Consider the following 26,968-nt stretch of genomic DNA (forward strand, 5'->3'; position numbering starts at 1 on the left):
CAATTTACGGCTACGATCACCGATTGAATCTTTCTCTCGCTACGCTACACGTGTCATTGCTCTCGTTGAACGGCGCGCGACCGGGGAAAAAAATAAATAAATTAGATGCCCGTGCAATTGCCTTGAACCGGAGTTAGCAGAGCATCACTCCATCAGCATACCATTAGAGGATCAAAGCCCGGTTGCTCTATCCGGCAGCTATCTGGAGCGAAGTCGCTTCTATTATAGCTCGCGGATAGCCTGGCTATTTATCGGGTGTACCGAAAATATTCGATAAAAGATGTGGGAAGCGATGATTTTTCGTTCGCGTGGAAACGCTCGGCGTTCGCCAACTATTTCCCTATCGGGAAGCCCCTGCGCTTCCTGCGAAAGCGCCGTTAGTCACCCGTCGCCGGGAAAAACCGACGAGCGTAATTTACCGCCGTGTGGAGGTTGAACAAACTCCGGGCCATGGGTTTTAATAGGAATTCAGATTACGCAAAAGTCACGGAACGCGTGCGCGCGCGCGATTATCTCTCGTATGGCGACACCGCGCTCGGTTTGCTCTCATAACCGGTTTTTTGATTCTTTAGAAACATTTCTCTCTCACGCTATCCTCTTAGAATCTTCTTTTTTCGGCTTCAAGCCGATTAGTCACACTCAATAATAAATATTACTTTCTCCTGACAAAAATATTACTATCAAAGTCTACCATTTCGCAGAGAGAATTTCTATCTTTTTTTCTCTTTTCTTGAATCCTACACGCGGTTAGTCGATGACGTTAAATTCGCCACGACGGAAGTCGCGCGTCTCGGCCACTTGGCTTTGCTAATGCCATCATTGTGAAATACTCAGTCCATTGATCGGTTCGTCTACTGTATCTAATCTCGCTCGCAGCTAACCTGAACGTGCGCGCAGATTGCAATTTTATCCTTGAATTTTTATAAATGCGATTTAAAGCGTGCAATACGCGGGAAAATTATATTATAAATTAATAAAATAATTGCCAGTAACATTATATGTGCTATTGTCCGAAAATATTGTATAGTTTATATTTATTCGATAAAATTTCTATAAAATTTTCTGCAGCATTTTTTTCTTCTTCTTTAGGACTGTATTTGTGTTAGTTTGCGCAAATTTTCGGATATCTTCGATTACATTAGTTTCGAGTGTTCACTCATCGCTAATTTATTTGAATGTACATGTATGGATTAATTTTGCAAGGAGAATCATGTTGACAGTTTTACGTAAGGCTTGGAAGTTTAATCATCTTTCTCTCTCTCTCTCTCTCTCTTTCTCTTAATCAAATATAAATATTAGTGATGATAGTTAAAACACATTTGCATAACATCTTGTTGGAATCGTGTTGGAATTGACATATGCTTACTGGACGTATTATCGACAATTCTTTCAACACCAAAAAGTTGCCTGGGTCGTGGATACGACCTACTGAGGGACAAAATTTAACCGCGCGAAATCGTGGCCGGCGATGACATCAGTCAAGTCATCTGCATACATTGAAGCTGTGACATAACATGCTACGGGTGTGCGATATAACGATCACGCCCGCTGCGACAGACGTAATCAATATTTCATTCAACTGGCTACTGAGTCACGTCTCTGAACGCCAAATATATGCTTAGCACGAATCGCTGATTTGATTATCCTTATTACATACATCCATTTTAAGTCACGACAATCCTTTATAAAATCCGTAAATTCGCACACGACGATATTTTACTTTCCAGGTAATTTAAGTATACCTGGAGTTTATGAACATTTCGAAAATAAATCCTAAGCAACCAATATTTGTTTATAAATGCCTCTTAAATATTCCAGATTGTGTCGCTTTAATTTTGCGTCATGTAAAAACACTTTCTCTATCATTAGCAAAAGATTTAGGCGAAAGATTTATTTCTGCGAATTATTAAATCATATTATAAATATCTTTTATAAAGATATTCATAAAAGACTATAATATGAAAAAGAAAAGGATATAAATTATAAGAGAATTCGATATAAATTATAAAAATTTAATTATAAATTTTTTTTTATCGGTTTTGAAAGAATAAATTCTTGTTGCGAGAAAGATAAACGCACACGTTAAGACGCAACTATTCTAATCGACTTGCCAAATTTGTCACTAGTAACAATGCGAAATAGTATGACAAGAATTTTTTTCCTCGCCGCCATAGAAGAAAGTAGGTGAAGTAGATAAAGAATTATCATATGAGACAAAAATCCGTGAAAGCCGCTGAATCTGTCGGCATTCCCGCGCGCCACGTGTTATAGGGCAAGTGTAAAAATAACTTGTATGATTACGTCAACGCTCGATCTTGTTAGTTTTATGTTCATCGCATAAAGAGTACATATATATGTATATATATGTACGGACGTCACCGTGTTCGTGAGAGGGTCGAGAATTTGACACTTCTCAGTCTCTCCACGTGTCGATACCGTCGACACGACGAACAGCCTGGCGACAGTAGTAAAAGAACTATCAGACAAAACAAGCAAATACTGGTGGTCCACCGAAATCGACACTAGCCTCGTCTATAGTACCGAAATAACGGCTTGAGAATTGAGGTCGACTTATATGGCGAATTATTGCGAATGAACTTTATAATTAATGGGACCACAGAGAGACTTTTAACGAGCAGGGTACGCGTATTCGCGTTTATCACTTAATAAACGTAGTCGCTCGATCCTCGCTCTAATTACGAATAATTTAAACTCGGTGTCATTTCGTGTTCGTAAAGATAATGTAAATATCTACTGTTTGTGATATAATATGCGGAATTAACTATCTTTCCGAAAAATCATATATATGGTGCGAAAATAAAGAAAATTGATAATTAAAATCCACCCTAGCGTTGTATTTTAATTTGTTAGCCAATTTTTAATCGAGATAATACGTGTATAATGACATCAGAAAATCGTGTTTGCTTGTTAATCTCATTTGTTTCGCGATATCGGTTTACGCGAGCCTCGACAAAATTAATTATATTTCCAACGAATTATATACGAAATAAAAAAATTCAATTAATAAATTAAATTTCAATATTTACGTAAACATGCAAACACATCAATCTCATCTTATGTTAAATTATATCTTAATATAAATTTATCTCTCTTTTTCTCTCTCTCTCACGTTACAAGATAAATTTATAAAATTAATTAATAATAACATAATTATTTCTATTTGCATCTCACAGAAATTCATGCACCTTTGAAACATAATTCCGAAAATCATGTAAATTTTAAATGTTATTATTTTGCGTATTCAAAAAAGCGCAATCGAAAAACGAGCACGCAGTCCCCTTGCGAATAATTGATTCAACGGAGAATTTAATTAACCGATTTTTCGTCGTGCGCGTGCTACAGTAGGTGCTGCCGGCTCTTCTACCGCTTCGATGGCTCGTTATCGCAACTATTACGTTCGCGAAATAATAGTCATTTTAATTGTAATGAAATCGGCGATTCTCATTGAGTTATTCGCGTGGCGCTCTGCGTGGGTGCCGCGATACCAGCCTCTGTCCGTTTAGATAGGAACCACATCCCGGACGTTAGGATGATAGCACCTCTTCCCCCGCATTTCCTCATACTTATTACGCATCCTCGTCCAAAACTGATGAAATTGCGCGTCCTTCGCGTTCGAACTGATGCGCTATTCCGTTGAATTCCTTCCGGTCACGTGATCAAATAAACCTCCTTCCTACGCGTTATTCTTTGATATAAAAGGGACGTATTCGACATTAATATTTATCTCATTATTAAAAATTATTAAGTATTCTCATCCAAGCTATTATCGTTTAACCCGATGAGTCTCACGGTCAAAAAAACTTGTTTCAACTTCACCATCTGTCGCTAGCTTCGAGTAAACTGAAGCGCGTAACGATGAGATCAGCCCGAAGCGATCGACTTTTAAATTCGTCGAACACGCGCTTTTAACTCTCGATCGTCCCGACCATGTTCGAGATTGAAAGCCTAACGATTGGCCCGAGGCCAGCGTAAATCAAGAGAGCTTTAGCTGCGTTAGATTCCCCTCGATCGAAATCTTAGGGATAATTTTTGGGAGCCTAGTTAAACATATCGTTCTTTATCAAGTTGACGCAATATCTAATTTCAATTTGTTCACGACAAATTTTTTTTCTACCGTAGCTAGATAATAATCAAATATTGTAGGTGATGAAATAAAAGATCGCCGTACTCGATAAAGCAAGCTATATTCTTTGCACAAGAATTTAGACATGTTTTTAAAAATTTATAATTTTAATGCAGATTTATTTTTTTGTTCTTAATATTAATCTATAAATATTAATCGTCAGGAATGTAGTATAACAGAGAGGTATTTCGAAAGATCATAAAATACCGGTCTTACAATCAAACAATTTGTCACCAATTTGTCACAATTTCCTCGATCGTATGTTTGCCACGTCGCAGTTGGCGATAAGCAAACAGAACGTTCAAATAATCTCCTACAATTCCATGTTCTTGCCGTCTTTCATCACGAGATCGTGAAACTCCTAGCGAACGAATCGCTGCCGATTGATTAGCTCACATGTAATTATTATTGGAGCAATCATGATGTCTGGTTTGAATTTGACAATCTCTGTTTATATTATTGTGATAAATACTTGGAAATTTCAAATGTGATTAATATTCGTTGACAATAATTATTTCTCTTTTTTTTAATTAAATTATCACAATCAACTCAAATTTGTTTGACATGCATTTTTAAATATTTAACGCATGCTATTTTTATTTTTTAATATTTCTAAACTATAATATATAAAAAGAAATTAATGATTCTAATTAACAATTTCACAAGATATGTTCACTTTTTTATGATTATTTTTATCCTTAATTAATGTAAAAGTTAACGAACACAGAGGAGTCTTTGTCGTAAGTTGTAACTAAGTTTACGATGCTTCCAAAGCATAAAAAAATTTCAATGCACAAAAAAGTCGTTGTGTCTACTCTTCGCCTTCGTGCCATCGTGACGATGAACGAAATCGACCCGCCAGACGATAATGAGAGGCCGAATGAACTTTAATGTCCCTGCCGGCTTTTGAGAATTACCAGTCGCCCTTGCAAGATTCTTCAGAGCGAGATATCGACGTCTCTGTGTAGGACATATTAACGCGCATCATGATCCATTGATATCTAGCAGTCGGGACCAGCGAGCTCGCGAGCTTATTCCGATCCAAATGGCGGAAAGCATTCCAGATAGATTGTCGATGACAGTCCCGCAGATGTCGCAATACTGTCATAAAGGGATGAAATGTTTCCTAACGATAAGTATGCGTTTCGCTCATTTTGCTCTAAATATATAATTTCGTTCGTTAAAATCACTTTTGACGCGTGTCGAATTTTGACGCATGTCCTAACAAATCAAGGAAATTGAATGTTACATGTTACATAGACGTAGATATTCATAACGAAATTTGTAATTGTATCGCGCACATTTGCTATCTTGCTATCTCTACGTGCAATGTCATGTGAGTATATAAAATTTATAAGTTCGTGCAGAATTTATGACTTGTTTCCTTCTAGTTCTTATGGACTACTTGCGGAAGAAACATATTACGTGCATCTTGGAAATGTGAGGCGTGCAATGGAAAAATGTTATGCGAAATATACATCATCGTTTTATTTTTTATTATATTTTAAAATGTTGCAACAACTTTTTCCAAACTATCTGAAAATAATTAATATACACATTATATAATATATAATGTTCATTGAAAAGGAAGAATATTTAAAAATATTTTGTACAATTTCTTAGTGATATAGACGAACTGGAAGACTCGATTCTTTTCTCTAAATTTTACTTTTTATCGTAAACGTTTATATATTTATTCATGCATTCATCTCACAATTTATATGTGCATATAAATTATCATTAATTAATGCAAAGTGTTTTACGTTTATTTCTTTCAAATTTATGAAGCTGTTATTTCTTGACCTACGCATATTCTTATATAATATTCAGCAAGCGAAGTATCACGCTTATTTTTAAAAAATATTTTCGTTCATATCTAAATTAAAAAAAAGACATATCAAGAACTTTTCAAGAAACCCACTCTATACATAAAATTGCATACAGAATTATTTGTTATTTAGGAAGGACAACGAATGGATTTTATATTGACTTTTTTACGAAGTTTTTTTTATCTATATAATATTATTTTAGATTTAATTAAATTAAGTTAAAGATTGCACATATATTTACGCGAGAACTAGTGAAAATATTATAAATATTAATTTAGCTTTTTAATAAATGTGTATCTTTTTGATAGAAAAAAGTATTTTTGAAGAGTATAACTTGATAGAAGGAATTAGAAGTTTGGTGTTTTCGATAGATGTGTCTACGGACCCACCAAGAGCGAAAGAATTCAAAAAGGGCGAGAGCGAAAAAACGGCTATCGGAGAAGTTATGTCTGGCTATACGTTTCGAAAGGGCGGGAACGAACGGCGGGGCTCGGTCAGATCCGACTGAATTCGCCAGTAAACCCACTACTAGCCCAGGTTCCGCTCAATTAGCCCATAGTAGAGACAAAGGGACTGCCGACAGTTTTGGTAGTCGCATTTAGATTTCCTTTTTGTTCCGGTTCTCATAAGCATCAGGGACGTTGGAACCGGCGCATTGAAAAACTGGTCGCGAAAGAGGTTGCTCCGATTTTTTGGCGAATTTCATCATAATTCCCATTTTCACGCTCCTTTGTGCAAGTCACGAATTCTACTGAATCTACCGTAAATTTCGTAATTCTGTATTCTCCAATTGTTAGGTGGATAAATTGATTCAAATACAAACGCAAACGATATGTTTATATTAGTTATAATTCAGGTATTCTCTTTCTTTAATCATTTCGTTAATGTACATAAAAAATGTTATTAAAATAAGAAACCCCCAAAAAACGTGAATAAGATAATAAAAAAAAATTCCCTCGAAAAATAATCTCAACATATACATGCATGAGAAAGTCATGAAATAAATAGTCTTACACAGGCATTTATCTTTATTGCTTTGCATAGACACGCCTCTTTTCTCGAGATATCACTTTAGAAATTATAACGTTATAATCTTGCCTTACTCCCCAGCTCCTTTCGCAATTAGCAGCAAGAGGAAAGTAATTGCGACGGTAATTAGAGAGAAGTAATGGCAGCATCTCGCGATGTCACTCTTGAGATTCAGATTTTTTTTCTTAAGCATCTCGAGAACATTTTCCGCATAACGGGTGGAAAATATTGGGTCGTGCGGTACTCGCTTTCTCCGCGAAATGCGAAACGGCGAGGCTAGACCAGTATATATGACAAAACTTAGTCGCGTGGTTTCCTACGAGGAGGCTATTCGATGCAGGTCACCTGAAACTGGTGGGTCTGGGGCAATTTGTTTTTCTTCTCCATCCACGTACAGACTTCCGTGACCAGAAAGCTCGTTTTTCTCGTATTCGTGCCGGCGTGAAACTGGCCGCCCCCTCGAAGACAGTGAACAATGTTATCCGCAATTCTGTGCAATTCTCTTCTTTACGCTCTTCGCGCAAGGTCGCGTTAGGTGGCACACGAACACTTCATTGAATGCTTCACGCAATATTCAATCTCTCTCGAATTTCCATCAAGGATGCTTTTGTCGCCAGCTATATTGTATTCAAGTAATTAATAGCAAGATTTTGATGAATTATATGAGAAAAATAGAACATTTTATTACATATTATTTTATTTGTTAATATTTGTTGTGTATTATACCGATTGATTAATTCATAAATTAAATTTAATAACCGAGAATATCAATGATCCTACTTAATTTCAAGTATTTTTGCAACGATCACTTAGCGAAGGCAGTAAAAATTTCGAACTTTCTTGCAGCAAAAAAAATTGGGTCACTCCCTGATACCTATCCTTTGCAGCTGATCACGTCTGAAGCGTAAGAGTGGGTTAGCGGCCACGTTTTAAAGCTCTCGAGAAGGAATCGGCTCCTGCGAAGGATTGGCCACGTCATCCGTCGTTGAGAATTTACGCGACCTCGGTCGTCGAGCAGCACGGAAAACTGGAAAAAGCTCCTGAGGGAAGGCTCGCGCGCAATCATGGCTATCAGAGAGAAATCCCAAGGGCCGTGGAAAGGCGTGACTTAACTCCGGGTAATGAATTGCCAACGAAATGACAGAACGACAGACGAGCGTAAGAGAAGGAACGGGATGATGCCGGGAGCTGAAAACTGAATGCTTGCTGAACGAAAGAAGAGAAAAAGGTTCCGGCGGAAATAGAGGGAACAAGAGACCAGTGTAAATAGTTTACATGTATGGATTCACGCGCGGATGCAAAAAGGAAGGAAAGGGAAGTGGAAGGTAGAATGAAGAGAGAATGTGCGAAAATAGTACAGGGATAGACAGCGCAGACACTGCGAATCACGTGTAAGTCACTTAGGAGTCGAGAGCAATGAACTTGTGTTAACGATACTATTCAAGGGTTTCTATCTCGTTCCTAGGGAACTCGCATTTACGCATGAAACTTTACGTTTGCGAAAATTCGCGCGAATACATATTGTTACCCTTTTGATCCTGGCCTTCGACCAAAGCCTCGGGCAAGTTCGAAATAGCGTATCATTAATGAGAAAAATATTATCGTGATACATAATTATATTCAGATATATCAGATATAATGCAATAATATAAAAATCAATTTGTAATTTGTGAGAGATATCTTGGTATTAATTCTGCATGTTAATATAAATTTATTATATGAAATAAAAAAGAGGAATTTCTAATATAAAAAATACTTGTTACGTATAATCATCAGATTTAGCGTACTTAAATAAATGTTATATATATAGTATGGTGGAAAAACACACCCTGATTAAAGGGATATGAGAGATTTCTAGAAGGAAAATGTAATTTAACTTTGGCAGAAACACGATTAAAGATTGCGAGTTTCAGGATTTCAATACCGATATAAATTATATTATGAGAGACTTCGACTAGAAAATTTAATAACGATAGATATTGTGGAATGTACGGTATAGCGTTGAATACCAGTGGAGATATTTCCACTGTGAATCTTTGCCATCCAAGCGAAACCATTCGCACGTCAAAACTTTAAGCATCGTGATTCTCGTCGAATCGCGTGATTTTTTTTCCCCAACGGAAATGAACGGTGGTGTTTCAAAGAACGCGAACGATAAGGACGGATGAAAATGGAGAGTTTCATCAGGCAGAGTAGAATTGGATGGCATCGCCGCAGGGAGAAATGGCAAACGCATGGTACAGATACGGGCGTCTGTGTGTCGCCGGCACACAGGATACCGTTTTCTTTGTCTCGTCCTGTGAATAAAGGAGTCCTTTCCCATGATCTCATCCGGCTGTTTCTTCTCGAGCCGAATCAACGTTCCGCGCGACCATACGCGCTACATTCGCAAAATTACGTCACCATTAATAGAAATTAATAATAATTAATGATAATTAGAATTACGTTCCTGCCGCATCGTTTATTAAGAAATCATTGAGTGTGTACGATTATGAATTCCTGGATTCATTGGCAGGAACTAGGAAAGATTTCTTTCCCTCTCCTAGGATTTCTTTTAGAAGCGAATGGAAACGATTGAAGGCTGAAAATGCTATTTGATGTATCAGCATCTCGCATTTCCTTAAGTTTGCTTTACTCGTAAAAATGGTATTATATGCAAAGTCTTTACAATTTCAAAAGCATCATAAATTTATAATGATGGGAATTACAAATAAAAATCTATAAAAGATGTTTAGAAATATTCTTTTAAGTCAACGATTTAATTTGAATTATGCGCATTTAGTGTAATAACAAAAATAATAATAAAATAGCAAAAATAATCGCGGTAATGTATGTATATCTTTACGATGCTCATAATATTTAAAGGCATATAAAGTCTCCTATGTGCATGCATGTTTATATAGACGATTCAACGAATCTCGTTAGATAATTCATTGATGAATCAGAAGGTTTACAATTACATTAAATCGTTTTTGCTATCATTTTCGAGTCGAGGGGTTTGCGATTATCAAAGCTCGAAATCCACACAATCGATTCTTATTCGATTCGACTTAATGTGTTCTTGTTGCGATCATTATGGAATTAGATACGCGTTCCACGCGCATGATTAATTACGACCACCGCGACCGGGCCAGCACCCGGCTCGTAAGTCACGACCACTTTCTCACCGCGCGAACTTTGCACCTGCGGCTAAAGTACGAGTCGGACTTTCTCTCTCTCTCTCTTTCCATAGCCACTCTCGAGGGTACTGTTATCACGGCTGAATGAACCTGAGTGCCCGCGGAAATTCGCGAGTGCGTGGAGCCTCGACTAATGACGCACGTGCAGCGTGTGCATCTGTCGCGCGCACGTGCGCACGAATACTGTATTTCATTGATGAAATACGGTCAAAGCGAGCCGGGAAATGTCATAGTATGAAATATTAAGTCATTTATTGCATCTGAAATTATTTTTCAATCTTGAGCTTTCCGTACATCAATTTCTCTATGATTCGTGAAGAATGCTTGTCCACTTGATGTCTACTTCTCCCAATTTTGCCCGAAAAATCTCTCATATTAAATGCTGTATTAATCTTCGAGATTTCCGTTTCAAGAGTTGGAGGATTTATATCTTATAAATGCACATTTCCTGTCTTTTTGCTCCTACCTTCGTCTACATAATTTCAGCCACTTTACGAATTTAGTATTTGAGGAATTTCTTCTTGCCAATAAACTCCGAGACCAAGTATAAGTAAGGAACGTTTATTATCTTTCTAGCTATCAACGATAGAGATGCAAAATTCATCTTCATTACCGCCGGCAAAACTATAGGAGAATTTCAATTTATTTTGAATGATTTATTATATTTTTTGAACGACATATTTATTGCACGAATGCTTCGTTTGTGACGATTAAGATGTCATTTATCCGATTGCTTCCCATGCGTTGTTAGATTTCGATTAAGGCACGTCGCGACGAAATGTCGTAACATAACAACGATCGGTATCCTGGACAGTCACGATTGCATTCGTCGGAGATCGATACACCCAGGACATAATCCCATTTCGATACTGACCTCGATTACGCTCCAGGGAGGCGATCTTGTAGGACTCCTAATGCGATCATATCATAGAGGGATTAAGCTTGCATCAGGCATGTGGATATCTCGAGCACACGCGCTGCGTCTATTGTTCCTGGAAGGATCTACTACCAATAGATCCGAATTAGCAATTACAGCATTTGATTCCAATTGCTCGCGCAAATGTAGCGCATAAATTGAACGTAGAAGAATAAATTAAACATTTTCTTCAAATTTAATGCTGGTTCGAATTTAAATGTTAAGTGACTTAAAAACGATAAATCAACGTGAATGTTTTTGAATTAAAATTGCGATAATTTTATTTACATATAAAAAGATACATATAAGTATTAGCTATATCATATATTATTAGATTATTATAGAAAGACAATTTTTTTATTCATTAATTAGCTTTTTAAAAATTTTTATTCATTAATTAGTTTTTAAAAAATTTTTTATTCATTAATTAGCTTTTTAAAAATTTTAGCATTATAAATTAAGTATAATGGTATTTATAATTCGCCGAATGTATTACATGTAATTTTGTGTGATAGATTTAAAAACCGCTTCATTAATTCATCCAGTCAAATAAATTAAAAAATATCAATTATCGAACGCGAAAATAATTTTTCATCGTGAACTTTCGAGTGACTTGACGCATTATTAATAATGACAGCTGAAGAAAATTGTTCGCGCGGTATGAGCCGCGAAATTACTTGGATTTTCTCCGGCTGGTCAGTGCACAAAAGGGTTCTAACCGCCACTTTACAAGGCGTTGTAACTCCAGCCATCGGCAGGCAACGTTGGCACGTTCCCAAGAACCGGCCCCCGGGCTAGATACTCATTCGGATAACCGGCTAATGTCGAGGTTTACACTCTTTTTTGCCGAATCGGATAGCAATCTTTGCGGTGAGCCTCCTCGCAGCCGCGATGCCCTCTCGAATACCTTCAATATGTGTTATCTGGATATCGAACTTTAGATACGTATAATGAAGAGATTACGAGGCACTTATAGCGTCGCGTACAAATTGTCATGTAAAGATATCCAAAATTCGAGAAGAAAAGAGTAAAAATATTAATATTTCCTAAATTCTAAATTTAAATTTCTTTTATCCTATATTATTACGCTGAAAAAGATTAGAAGAAATAAACGTAACGAATATTCGATTCATCTTACTGATGAGGCGACACTAATTATGTCACTCGTTACATTTTCACTTTTGTAACGCATTTAATTATAAGATCAGTGAGAGGTATTTATAAAGATTTCAGTACGTCTTCGTGTTCGATAATTAACACGGCAACGAGTCTTGACCCGTTTTTCTATGGCAAGTAGTCCGACTCGTTTATATTCCCGGCAAACTCTAACGAAGCTCGAGAGCGCGCATTAAAAGAAATTGACGGCGGAGCTTTCATATTATTACATCGCGGCGGCATGACGGCGCGCTAAATTAACTACGACGGCTTAAACGCTGCCCGGGGCCTTAATCTGAATCCATGAAAATCACTCTCGGCGCTTGTAAATTGCAAACAACGAGCCGGCCCGTGCCAAACCTTTTTCGCGAGATAATTGGCATCGTAAATGCCATTATTTCGCGTCGTCGCTGTTACGTGAAATTGAAAATTATGAATAAAAATTAGATATCACATTCCACATCACGTATCAGCGCCAATACTATCATCATACGTAAATAAATTTTCAAATAGCTGCAAAGTCTGCAAATAATACAGCAGAGATACACTGATACTTGCATATCTTAAATACTTTACATCTTTTATTTCATTTACAGAAATTTTTTTTCACGATAAGATTATTTATATAATTCTTTTTTGAAAAACAGTCTTAATTTTAAAAAATTTTTAATTAAATTTTTAATTTTGTAAACGAATCTATATCGATTTTATTTTCGCAACATCATATTTGTGACTATTTATTCTAATATTTGGCAAATAGGGCTCAACAATCGGGGATTTTGTTGAGGGAAAATCGGGCATTACTGATACCCTTGTGAGGAACGTGAGACATCTGGTATGTAATCGACAGAAAGCACTTTGCGAGGATGATTACGGTCCATCCGCGCGCACCGCAATGTCCACAGTAATCACGCTCGATTGCAAGGTGTCGACGGCCCGGCTTCAAAAAGCGATCGATTTCTCACGCGTATTTCCGAAAATTACACGGCTGGCAATCCACGTGCAAATAACTCTCATTACGTGACACACATGAGTAAAACGAAGTACGATGAAAAAGTCTGTTTTCGAGTTCTGCTTTTTTGCATAGCGGCAGCGGAGCGTGAATTACTTAATAGAGATACGTTTTTCGTAATTTATAATTCTCTGTGCATGAACAATTAATTTCATCAGCAGTTTAAATTTATAAATTTATATTCCTATATTTTTGCGAGAGTTATATTTTAATAATTCGCGAATATTTCACTCGTAAAACTTTCGCGTAATTTTTCCAATGCAGTGAAAATTCGACAATTTATAATTGAGTAATTAATGTGAAGAGTCATTTATTTTTTTCAAAAGATTGTAATTATGCGTGTCTATCAAAAGCGCGTATCTATCAATCGCGGCGACGTAAATACAACGGAAAGGTGGTGCATCAACGCGATTGTGCAATCTGGATGTTCCGGACACCTATAATATCCGCTTTTGCGGCTTTTTATCCTCCTTCGTTTCCCTTCGGAAAATAAAATGCATTAATCGCCGATGCGCGGATTGTTCGTCGAACGAGCGACCGAAGAGCAAGATGCGTGAGAGGTCAAATGTTAAACGTATCCCCACGATTACGAGAGCAAAAATATTTTATAGCGTAGGCACGTTTAATGGGTTAGTGTTATACGTCGCATACATGAACGTGCGCAATACGCGGTCTCTCGAACAACCATCGGGATAAGTTATAATGCATTATAATATGCATGCTGTTATCGGAATTATATTAAAATTATATACGGTGACATGTATCGATAATTATCATTTATTTGCGCACATCCCAATTATAATCACATGTTCTGCCGCAAATGTCATAAATCAAAATAATAGATTTTGCGCATCGGGAATCAGACGGTTGTTTTGTTATTTGTCGCGATGCCCATAACAATGCATCATGCATAATCACATCAGACAGTTGCACGCGGAACTTTTGTTAGCGCGTCTGTTTCGCGATGAATAATTCGCATAAATTCAAATAAAAGCAAAAAAAAGCTCGTAGCGTACACGTAGTTGCCCGATAGTTGGAACGACAAGACGTGAGGCGCATTTATGAGAAATTTATGCCATAAATTTTACGCGCGAACGACGCGCTCTCGAATCCGCGACACTCGAGACGAAAGTTGGAGCTGGAGCATTCTCAAGTGCACATCGTTAATAGGTCATTACGCAAGCGTAATGGAAATCGATAATTAATTGATCCGGCAAGAGTGCGCGGACCCTTCCGCTAAGGATGCTAATTGACTCTTGAATATTTATGATTAACGAATTAGCAGCGTTGCAGTTCGTATAATCTCGCATTCGTGTCCCCAAAATCATTTCTTAATCCAAGCGTTTAACGCCCGGCTCGCCTCATTTAAATTCGGCATCTCATTTCGCAGTTCTTACCATCCGCTGCCATTCCATTCGCACTTCAATCGATGGTGATTAATACCGATCCGGTGATTACACGCTGATTAATTAACTCGTTTTACATTTAATTTCGAACAGTCACGTATAGTCCTACTTTGAATAGAAAGTCTCTCTATTCGAGACTAATATAAGTTCACCGATTTGCCGATTCTCTTTCTCTCTCATTATGAATTACCTCGTGCATAACGTTTAAACGATATTATTGAAAGTTCTGCCGATGAAAGTTAATAAGTCCGAGCGCGCAGCAAAATCTTCCTCCTTCCTCCTCTCTCTTTCTCTTTCTCTTTATATTATAAAAATTGAAATCGTGGAATGGCGATGTTTCGATTATCATACACTGCACATATGCTGCCCCAGGTCGATGCATGCTGCACCCTGGCGATAGACCGACCGCGAGAGCGGTTGTACCATTATTAATAACCGATAAACCAATTACAATGTTATCGGATCGCCGTTATCTGCGAGCAGACCGCGTTAAAGGCCTATGCCAGTTCTGCCTAGTCGTAATCTGATGTGGAAGCGCCCCGAGGTACTCTCGCGTGGGCATACCATACCTCGATGCCTTTTTGCCACTTTTAGCGATACTGCTTAGTATCGTTCTTGCGTTACTAATGAGCCCGTTGTCCGACCAGAGAGATGCACCTTACGCCTGAATTCCACGGATACGATGATGCGTCTCCCTCCGCGTTCCACGAGTGCATTCGCTCTTTTTGCCTCTCGTAGCCTTCATTTCTTGTGATAGACGTATTATAAAAATATCTAAATTAGCCATTCTTGAAAAATAATAAAAATATCTAAATCGCCATTCTTGAAAAATAATAAAAATATCTAAATCACCATTTTTGACAAATTATTATTTATTTTTTTTCGAAACGCATCTTTATAACAGATCCCTGTCTTATAGAAATATAGAAAATTCTTACAAATGATAAGAAATAGAAAATAGGAGCACGTAAAGACGCTTATTACGGTAAACTTTTATAGACAAGTCCAATAGAAATTTAATAATTGTAGATAATTGTGCATTAGTTGGCGAGAAAAATTCTCTACAACGTGAAACAGCATGCCGTCTCGATCATGGTATATAATTGAACGTTCGAATCCACGCGCAGAGAAGAGAGGCACGACTGGTCTAAGCTAAAGTTTTAAGAATGCGATCGTGGGGGGTCCTCGTTAGAGAGGAGCAGGGCTTGGATCGCGGCCCATATTTGCATATTCATGTAGCTCCAAATCTCGTTTGACGTACCGACAATCTAGAAGCAAAACTTCAAAAAGTAAAGTTGCAACGGTATAATTAATTTAACACAAAAACCTGCTAATAATAATTGTTAATAAAATAATAATTATTATGCTAATAATAATTATTTTTAATAATAGTAATAATTTTATTTAATGAACCATATAATATTAAAAGTAATTGTACAATAAAGAGATAAAATTCCATATATTAAAAGCCGAGATAACACATCAAATATATTGTTTACAACATATGCCATTATAAACTTTTATAAGCGACGTTAAATTCTTCGATTGATAACACGGCGACTTTAATTTTACTATATTTACATTTCCTAGTATTTACCTGCCGAAGAATAATATGTATTAAACTGTGGTTTGTTTTCATCAAGGTCAGGGTCGTTTCAGAGAACCGACCTTCGATATTGTATTGATAGTTCTTGAGCACTTCGAGATAGGCTTCGACAGTCGTCATCGAACATCCGTAGTGAATAGAATCAAACAGTGAATAGAATCAAACAGTAAGTCGTTTTCTTTATTATTATAATATTTGATTTTATTCAATACACAGCGTTATTTCTTACACATTTTTACATCTTTCGAAACATTTTCTGTCTTTATTAACTATTTAATCTAGACTAAAATTCTAATACGTTTGTGTTTCTATAAGATTCATATTACTTATCGTAATAACATCTAAAATTTTCCTTGTAAAAATAAATCGTTTACTTAATATTCGCATAATCGGAAATTTTAAATCAATTAATTATATATATTCTTGATTTTTTATTTGATCTTTTCGTAAACGTATGTATCTTATTTCTCTGCGTAGGAGAAAGAAATGCGTTTTACGAACACAATTGACTTACTGTTCTCAGATTTTACGCGAGAGATGTTTAAGATTACTCCCGTCTTTGTGTTTGTCACCGATTTGCATATTTCTGCAAATTGGATATACTCGGAACTTTATTGACATTCTCAGAAGTTCATGAGAGAATTTCATAACTAGAAATTGCGCGCGAACTGTACACACTGCAATATGAAACTTTATACCGACAAAGCCACCTCCGCAATGTGCTGAGTGGAAGGAGAATTATTTTCGCAAACGGAGAAGCACTTCCGAAGTTCCCAACTCGAATGGCTCGATTATCGAATACCGGTAATTATACATTAGAGCCACGCTGTTGGCGTTCGCGATTAGTTCGGCTCGCGATTAAATAATTTCCGTATGACACGCACACGTTTAAAAGGCAGGAAACTGAAAAAAGTGTCGTTAAACCAATCGACGTTACGATTATGCTATGAGAAAAAAATGAGCGTATGCCTCGCAGGTGCACTTAGTGCGCTGAAAACTGCGTTTCAATTAAACGATCCCCGTATCTCTAGCTATACGCTCATGCTTCATGAAACTATTTTTACCTAAGAGCTTTTTCTCGCAGCTGAGACCAGTTATAATAATTGCGGTCCTAAATTGCGATATAACTTTCTTACGTTTGGCACGATTTACGGGCCATTTTTGCAGAAAAGTAATCCACGCAAATTGTCCTTTTTTTGATATAATATTCAACGCTAAAACATAATTATTCTAAAGATATAGCAGGCATTAAAGGTACACTCTTTTTTCTCTGTTTTTCCGTTATACTTTATATATTAAATATAATTTTCTGATCGCGCTCCATCATTTTGCCGATATGATAGCTTCTAAATAAAAGATTTAGAATTTAAACACCTATTGAAATAAACAGCAAACGATTTTCATAAACGGTTGGAGATTCGGACGTTATATTCGGACTGCTCCAATACGCAGAATAGCCGTTGTATGTCGGCTTTAAACAAGGCGCAATACAAAACGCTTGTAATTACCGTCGCGTAAAATCGGTATCGATAAAATCGATAAATCACTTCTCGCGGGAATATTAGACCGGCTAGCCGATAACAGACGCCTGTATATTGGAGCTCGCCCATTCCGGATAGCAGCGAGTCACTCGCAGCTCTGCGGGCATCGTTCCAAACCTGAATGACGCCTACTCGAAGAAGTTACGCAATGATACGTGCCAATATAAACCGCAAAAAACGCTTGCAAGCACGTTCATTCATGATTATCGTCACCGCTGCTGGCCAAGACATTGCACTTGTTTGATTGACTGCTGCCGATATTCCTTCCTATTTTTCAAATCAGTTTTTAGAATACTTTTGATTATTATAATTCAAATTTTATTTTTTTTTATAATCTCAATACATATAAAATTATGATTTGCTTTTACTATTATTTATTTTATAGTGACCTTTGTCTCATGTAACAGATAACTAAAAGTTAATTCTAGAGCGACAGAAGTCATACGTGGTAAATTTTGAATATAAATTTTGTTCATGCAATTTGCAATATATGCGAAATTGTGATCCATAAAAATTTTACATGTATCCCGATGCGCGATAGAGTTTAGCATAAAATATTTTATAGAGAATGATACGACGATATAATGCAAATAAAAGATCTATTTCTTATCGATTACATTTTCTCTATCGGCTTTATGTTAAATCAAATCAATAAGTATAAATATATAATATATAAACTAGACACAATACACACAATTTTATGTATATTAGAATAAATGAAAAACTATCGGCTCATAGGAAAATTATTTATTCACTGTGGATTGCACTGTTGTAAAAGCACTTTATGTTTGCGTTATTGATTATTTTCAGTCTGAGATAAAAAGATTTTAAATCCTGAAAATATACAAAGAATCTTACGTGTTTTTATGTTAAATAACATATCATTTTGTGTTTTAAAAATTCCTCGTAGATTCCGGCAAATTTCTTCTTTTTCTCTTTCTTCCTCAAAGTGCTCTTTTCTTCAACTCGATGCGAATAATTTATCAAACTGTCTTTCCGTTTAATGATGTAAAAATCTTCCATGTTAATAGGATTAAATAGATTATAATCTAACTAAATAAATTATAATCCGAAAATAGATAATAATCTGAATAAATATATTATAATGCGAAAATAGATTATAACCTGAATAAATGGATTACAATCCGCGCGCGAAAATAGATTATAATCTGAAAACATTTCTCGAAAGCTAAATTAGGAACAAATAGAATTGTTACTGAACGATCGTTCTTCTTCGATGATTTGATTTTAGCTATTCGCGAATCCTCATAAGAAAACGAATTCCTTCATGAATTCCTCTCTTTTTCTTTTCCTTTTTTTGTCTGTCTTTTCTTCGAACCGGCTATCTGATTCCAATTTACGAAACCAATTTATGAAACCTCGCAGTCATTTAAGAGAATCACTTTCGTTAGATGGAGGCAAGAATGCGTGTTCGATTCACATAAAGCTGCGTAATACATAACTGTCTACCGGCCTTACTGACGTAAAGAGTCGCGGAACCACTTTGTTAAACTTGTCCCGTTGTAATAAGGTCGATTGACGCATCATCGAATTCCAGATCAACATCTATCATGCTGAATATATAATTATAAATAATTAAATATATAATATAAATATATAATTTGCCTAAAACATGAGAATTATTTATTTATTTTACACACTAATATATTAATTTTTCATTTATTCTAATATACACAAAATTGTGTGTATTGTGTCTAGTTTATATATTATATATTTATACTTATTGATTTGATTTAACATAAATTCTTTAAAAATATATTACAAATTATAATTTTTTCTTGCAGGTCGCTGGGGCTCCTAATATTTCTTATAGCAGCACATGTGCAGGATACTTCCGCAAAACATGTAAGTCCATTTCTAAAACGAGTAGTATTTATAACATAAGAACAAAGCATCGTGGGAGATATATCTTGAAGCCCGGAATAAAGCCACGACAAGGGCCTCAACGTATCTTGACGGCATTCCCTCAGGTTTTATTGCTTTCTCTTTGATGATGGTTCGGGTTTCAAGGCCTCCCGGTCTCGAAGCAGATTATCTTGGTACACTTTGTTCCTAGGAAATCTCCGAGACAATAGAGAACATGAAGATTCCGTAAACTATTACGACGTAACCAATAATTACAGATGGCCTTCGGTGCTAATCGCATCCCGTATTTTTTTTCTCTAAACTTATTTATTTTTTTCACGCCCGATATTTTAAACTATTAATATCTTACTACGAAAGATATCTAAATGTTATTCTGTGACGTAGACAGTAATATTCGATATAATCGAATATATATTCGACACTTTCTTTCTACATATGCGTGTGTTTGCAAGCTCCAAAATTGATTTTGGCCCAGCTCCAAGATATCTAAATATAATACCATGTTACGACCAGATGTACCATTAATCGACTTTCGCGAGCTTTTTTCGAAATTTTTCACGCAACAATTTTTAACCGAAAAATTAAATTTATCCATCTTTATTTTTGTTTAGATTTTATTTTGATGACGTTGATTGGATTTCTCATGCTAATGATATTCGAAGATTTTTTGCCATTAAATCTGATAATTTTGCAAATGCATGTTATCTCCGATATCATCTCGATTACTGTCGTCATTTCAGCCGCAAAACTCAATTCGCGGGGAAGTAGTTCCGCAAGATCGAAAAGCCCGGCGATGCTGAAAGCGTAATGGCGAGATCAGATTAGGTCCGAAATGGAAGCTACAGCATCGCGAGAAAGTTTTCGGGATAAGGGGAGGGAATATCGTTAGAGGACATTCCCGTGATTTCCTCGACGGGGCAAGAAAATGGAGGCGTACGAAACGTTCCCTCCATAACAGTGGACGAAGGAAACCGCGGTAATCTCGTTGCATGCGGACGGTTGTTGTGTTTCTGTCGTGGCCGTTGTTTTACCTGCACCCACGACCCGCGTCCGACTTACACGGGAAATAACTTATGAGAGAGGTAACTCGGGATCTCTTGTTACACGCGGCATGTTCATCGGCGGCAAACCTTGGAGCTTTTTATACCCGAGCTTTCTACCTCGCCACGTCAGAAGCACACATCTTGTCACCTGAGACAAATTGTCAAATGCCACGCTTTTACTTGATGATATTTTTATAAGTAATTTAATTAAAAATAAAAATTTAATTAAGAGCAATTATAATTAAAATATTAAGTATATTTAAAGCAGCATCGGGATCTCGATAACAGGACGGTTTTAAGCACGCTGCGAATTAGCGGCTTCTTTCTTTCATATTAAAGCGAATTTGCGAACGCAATTCAACGCGCGATATAAAAGTGGATTAAATGAACGAGACGTCGGTAAATGGGTTGCATTGTCGGGCGGTTGCAATTGCGAAAACCGTTCCTCGCAATATCTGGTTCTTCGACATTCCGTTCTGACAGAGGGAAATTACATTTATAAATTTGCCGCGTATATATACGCGCTCGAGTGGCGCTCCCGAGATATTCGCGAGGATCGGCAATGAGATTATTAGTCGCGGCACGAAGGGAAAGGGAAAAACACTACTGACTCATGGCAGCTTTTTACCATCATCAGCGCACTCCCGGCCAGACTGCGTGGCTAATCTAAGTTAAGTGGTCGTTACAGACGCGGAGGAATCTTGAAAACGTATCCGACAATCTCGACGCTCTCAACGGACGGACATTGCGATGGTATGTCGTGAAATACGCTAAAGTGAAGCTTGTCTTGATTTGATGGCAATTAATTCCTTCATGAGTTGTACGTTAATTAATTTCTCTTTTTCTTTTAATTGACATATTTTCTGATGTATTTATAAACTACTTCTTTTGAAGTAAAATTGATTTAATTATTTCAGGAGCATTTAAAGAGACATTATCGTTGTGCGCCCGTTGAAATTATGAGAAAATAATGTTTTATAGAAGAAATTTTTTTATTGAATTCTTATAAGTTTCACATATTATGGATTGATATTGTTAAAAATATCTTTTACAGAATTCGCGATATAACATTTATTTAAACATAAACTCCGATTTCACTATGTAAACGAGAAATAAAAAAATCTGATGATATAATGACGCAAAGCATACAAAGCAGAAGAATATAAGAGTCGTCTTGCTTAGCGAGAACAGCAAACGCGATTATGCAATATGTACCTCTAAAGATGAGGAAAGCATTGCTTATGGCATTTACACATCGTTTAAGAACATGCGATGAAAAAGATAGCTTCGCTACAAGTCGAATTGCGTTTTCACCACGATCAGTTTCTATTATATTTTTCGTCATAAACGAACGCGGAATAGTTTATCGCTTTGACGTCTCTATAGAAATACAATCTTTAACGATGTACTTATTCATTAAATATATAATTGCAAAACCATTTATATTCTTCTGTTTTCTCCGTTTTTCTGAAAGCATCAACGTGCGTTTTCACGTTATGTTTATGGTATGATTATTCTGCGAGAATCATGTGCAATTTTTGTGTTCAAGCTTTAGTCCTTCTTCTACTGCAATAGACACCGGTATTTTCAAAACAAAATTAATAGATTTTATTTGAAAAATTTTATTTCTATTGTTATATCCAGTTATATTTCTAATTAGAAAAATGTTTAATTATATATAAAGAAAATTATTTTTACTTATTTAAATTGAAGTACAAATAATTTTTGTTATATATAAACAAACATTTGCCTTCATTTTCATACATATTATTATTTATAGTTGGAAAGAAAGTATTAAAAATAATCCCAACTAAATAAAATTTTTATCGACATTAGTTTGAGAAACAAAAATGTTCAAGGCATCTCGTTTAATTACGAATTAATTGAATATATTCGTTGAATAATTTCTTGAGTAACATCCCTACTTCGTCAAAAACTAAAAAATTAACAAGTACACTTTCATATAACCGCGCAATGCTATTGTCTTGTTATTAAATCACTGGCTGGAGAGAAGTTCTCTATACTTATATACGCTCCTTTAAGATAATAAATTATTGCGGTTGAAACTTGAAGAACGCGTGGTTGAAACTTGAAGAAATCATCCCTCGAGCTGCGCTCGAGCTTCGTCGCTCTTCATCAAGTTTTCGAGCGATAATTTGCACTAGAAGTATCAAGAGATGCAAATCATGCAAGCTTTCGCATCAACGTATCGCGATATTATCGTACGCCGAGCCTATGCAAATAGTTGCGTAAGATTGCGTAATATTGCAGTAAGCCAAGAATCGTCCGCGATACCATCGATACCATGCTGCGACTGATCCTTGTATGCAATCGGTGCTCGATCGCTGTCGCGTCATTCCGTCGCGGAATTCGCAACAATTGGCCGGAGAAATGAGATGTGACGGACATGTATGGATCTTTCGTTCTCGTTACGCCAGTGAATCGGCTATCAGCGATCTCGCAGACGAAATCGCCATTACGTGGACCCACCGCCGTGGCGTTTTGCGGGCGCGAGGTCAGACGGCGACGATATATATGACAATTATTAAGAAGGAGGCGTGTTGCGCCCGGCTGTTCACGGTTCATCGGCTGACCCCTCGAGTCCGAGGAGAGAAAGGGAGAGAAAGAAAGAAGGAGAAAAAGAGAGGGAGACCTATTTCCCCGAACCATTTAATTAACTCTTCGCCACGCAATCTCACGGAACATTCTACGACCGTCAAATTCCACGTTCCATGTACGAGCGGCGGTGCGCATCGGCGGTAACTCCAAGATCGTGGTCGACATGGCCGCATTGGCCGAGACAACATCCAATTATTGTGACGATTTATATCGCACGTTAGTCTAAAGTCGAACTTCGTAGTTAGCGCGCATAGAGATGACTTAAATATCAAATTCAATTTAATTCGAGAGAGATATTTATTTTTCTCTCACTATATATCCATTTTATTTCTCTTATCACGTTGCAGTTAACGCAGCTAACTATATTTGTGTACTTTATGGATTTTCGAGATAGGATGCTGTTTTTATTTTTCGAGGGGAAGAAATAAGTCCATAAAATATAGTTGCCTTTATTAGTCAATAGATTGATGTGCATAAGCAGAATTGCTTCAAATCGCGTTTTTTTGCTTCTTATCCTTGATAACGTAGAGCGTCGAAATGTACGGTGATTAATGATCGCCTTCTTGCCAAAGGAAGCTATCGTTCTATTGCAGAGGCAACCGCGATAAAAAGCGTTCGTGGTTATCTACTGTTACCGCGGATATTAGACATTAGAACTTGAGCACATCAAATGAAATTGCATTTAGTATATGTATATAGAATATCTACGAGAACTGCGCTTGAATTTAATCCATAATCAAAGCTTCCATCGCAAACGCCATGTATATACACATATATATGTATGTGCACATTTACTGATTACGATTTTATTTTTATCCGTTACTTTGCAAATAAATAACTTTAAGATATGATTTTATTGCTTTCTCTCATATAAATTTTGAAATGTGGACCTTTGACTTTCTTATTTAATATTTAATATTTTAATTTAAAATTTCTTCCTCTCGATTACTCTTTATTGTTATAATTAAAGAAAATACGATTAAACTAATTTTTATATGATAAAATATCGAATTTAATAACATTTATGCTGCAAACGAACGCTGGCACAAAATCGGGTAGTTTGCCATAGTGTCGCCGAGATTATATTAATCTCAGCTCAAGAAACCAGCTTGCCAGGGTCATCCGATCGGATGCAGGAACCCTCTTTGCGGATCATTGTCCTCGACGATATTGGATTACGTTTCACTGTTAACAGGTTACGTTTCGTATCTCGCTGTGGCAGTCAGGCAGCAATGGTGAGTGGACCACTGCTATGGTTAATCGACTGCGAGATCGATAATAAATAGGTTGTGCTATTATTCTGCCGTTTTACGAAAACTGCAATATGCATTGTTTTTTATTTTATAATATATTTATATAAGTTTATTTATGTAAGTTTAGGAAAATCTAGTTTTCTTTATTATTATTAATTTCAGATGATTAGAATCGACTGACGAGAGAGATTCCTTTTGAAGAAAAATTAGTCGAATAAATTCGATATTTTTGAAAGTGAAATATATTAAATTTTGTACGGAATTAATGATTCATAGATAAAATAGAATTTACACATATATTTCACTGCAATTATATATCTCATGAATAATTATATTAAATCGATAATTTTGACTCGTATTAATTTGAATAATCGATAAGTTTTGGAATGAATAATTAATAATTAATAATATCGTGCTCTATTGAATACTTTTTTAAGTAGTAAGCATGACTGTCTAGATACAGATACGTATAAAATTATAATTATAGGGTAGATCTTATGACACCGCAGTATAATTAACCGTATAATTACGGAATTATAACGCGTTATAATTACAGAAAGTTCCAAGAACAAAAAACAATATTCGTCACGTCGAGTGTCCCCATCGTAATGAGAGGCACGATTATGCGCAATGCAATTATCGAACGTAATTAACAATTAACGTTCGTCGATCGCGTTATTACTTTCGGTAATTAAAAGAAGAAAGCATCCCGGTAGTTGACATAATTATAGGACACGTCATACCGTCGTAACGCGTCTGGCTTAAAAATAATCTTCGTTCTCACAAGAGATGATGTAAATGCTCGATCTGTTCCGGCAGCTGTCCTGCTTTATGCCTCGAATCGGTATACGAGACATGGTTAGTCATCACTTAAGAATACGTATTAATTTCTCGACTTATCGCGCATTCTCGCGGTAATCGCTGATTAGTGTGAGAATCGCAATGAACTTATTTTTTTCTCGACAATTCTGTTTAAACGGCGGCTCTAAGATGATCCGTTGCCTCTGGTGATTGCTACGACGGTTAAAGTGACTGTGCTAAATTTAGTCACGTTTGCACTTGTTATTATCGATTTAGCTCTGTAATATTTGAAATATAATGCGAATATTAAGATAAAAATATTTTTAGCACAATATCGTACATTTTTTCCTTTTATAATATAAATAAGAATATTTTTATAATATAATTAAAGTGGCAATATTTAAAAAGATTGATAGAAGTAGAACAAATAAATTCTAAAATACTCAAAAGATAAAAAATGAGATTCATAAATAATAAAATCAAAAAAGGAAAAGAAGGATCATTAGAGCCTGCAATAAATGATACGTAATAATTAATAAAATTTTTAATGTGTTAACAAATTCTAAATTAAACTATATGCAATGTTAGGTAAACATTGATTTTGTCGGAATTTTTACGAGTGAAAAAGTAAGAGCAAGAATAAGAAAGACAAATGTAGGAGCTTTGACATTTCAATGCTTGATTACCTGGTATATACCGCATGATATATTTCCGCGGATTTAAATTTGATTTATGCGAGTACTTGAATTTCCCCTGACGCACACGCTTTTTACAAACTCATCTTGCAGTGTCGTGCATCCGATGGTTTTATAGTCATACGCATACCGCTAACGTGTCATTATTATCGTTATATATTCCCACGTTGCGGTACATACAGCTTGGTGGTCTGACGAGCCAAGCTACAGATGTTCGGTGCAATACAGGAAGAGAATGACTTTATATAACGGTACAAATTTTTTGTTCAAATATCACAAAACCTGGATCAACATAAAAATTTCAAAACAAAATTTCGGAAAATTTATGCTCATTATTGTTAAATTAAACGACAATTCTAATTTCATAACACTAAATTATAATGATATATTTACTTTATGATATAACTCAACGATTTCAAGATTGTATATTTTTTACATCATTTATCTGATTCTTCGTTAAAAATTATCAGATGGCGCGATAACTTTATAATCGAATAGATCTGCGCCAACTCGTGCGTTTCTTGCGTTTCTATATTCCCGCATTTTTTTTTATCTCGTACGTGCAAGCTCGACAGTGCGATAAGTTGCAGATGCTCGTGGAGAAACCGCAAAGAAGAAAGTCACCTTCCTGTGCGCTCGAACGTACTTTTACTACGCGGAAATGACGCGCGCGCTGCGCCCATCTGCGCGCGACGATCTCCCACGCTTAGTAAAAATCTCCACTGCAGCTGTCATAACCGGAACTGTAAATGACTGTATGAACGATGCATCTACATTGCATAACTTTCTATAAGTAGCGAAATGCAAGTGACACAAGTTTCAATAAAATCCTCCGGCATACCAATGATTTCTT

At 36.2% G+C, this 26,968-nt stretch overlaps 1 protein-coding gene across 5 annotated transcripts in view; it reads left to right on the forward strand.

The window, feature by feature from the left end:
* Ppn (proteoglycan-like sulfated glycoprotein papilin) overlaps positions 1–26,968 on the forward strand; it is a 101,902-nt gene that overhangs the window by 42,031 nt on the left and 32,903 nt on the right. For all 5 annotated transcript variants that reach the window (XM_083109336.1, XM_083109335.1, XM_083109339.1 and 2 more), the window contains exon 2: positions 19,623–19,683. In XM_083109336.1, coding sequence (XP_082965462.1) covers positions 19,623–19,683 — 61 coding nt within the window. The remainder of the gene's footprint in view (positions 1–19,622; positions 19,684–26,968) is intronic.

The sequence above is a fragment of the Camponotus vicinus genome, unplaced genomic scaffold (assembly GCF_025532165.1).
Source record: "Camponotus vicinus isolate PSW18456_S1 unplaced genomic scaffold, iyCamVici1.0 SCAF_9, whole genome shotgun sequence".
Classification (NCBI taxonomy): domain Eukaryota; kingdom Metazoa; phylum Arthropoda; class Insecta; order Hymenoptera; family Formicidae; genus Camponotus; species Camponotus vicinus.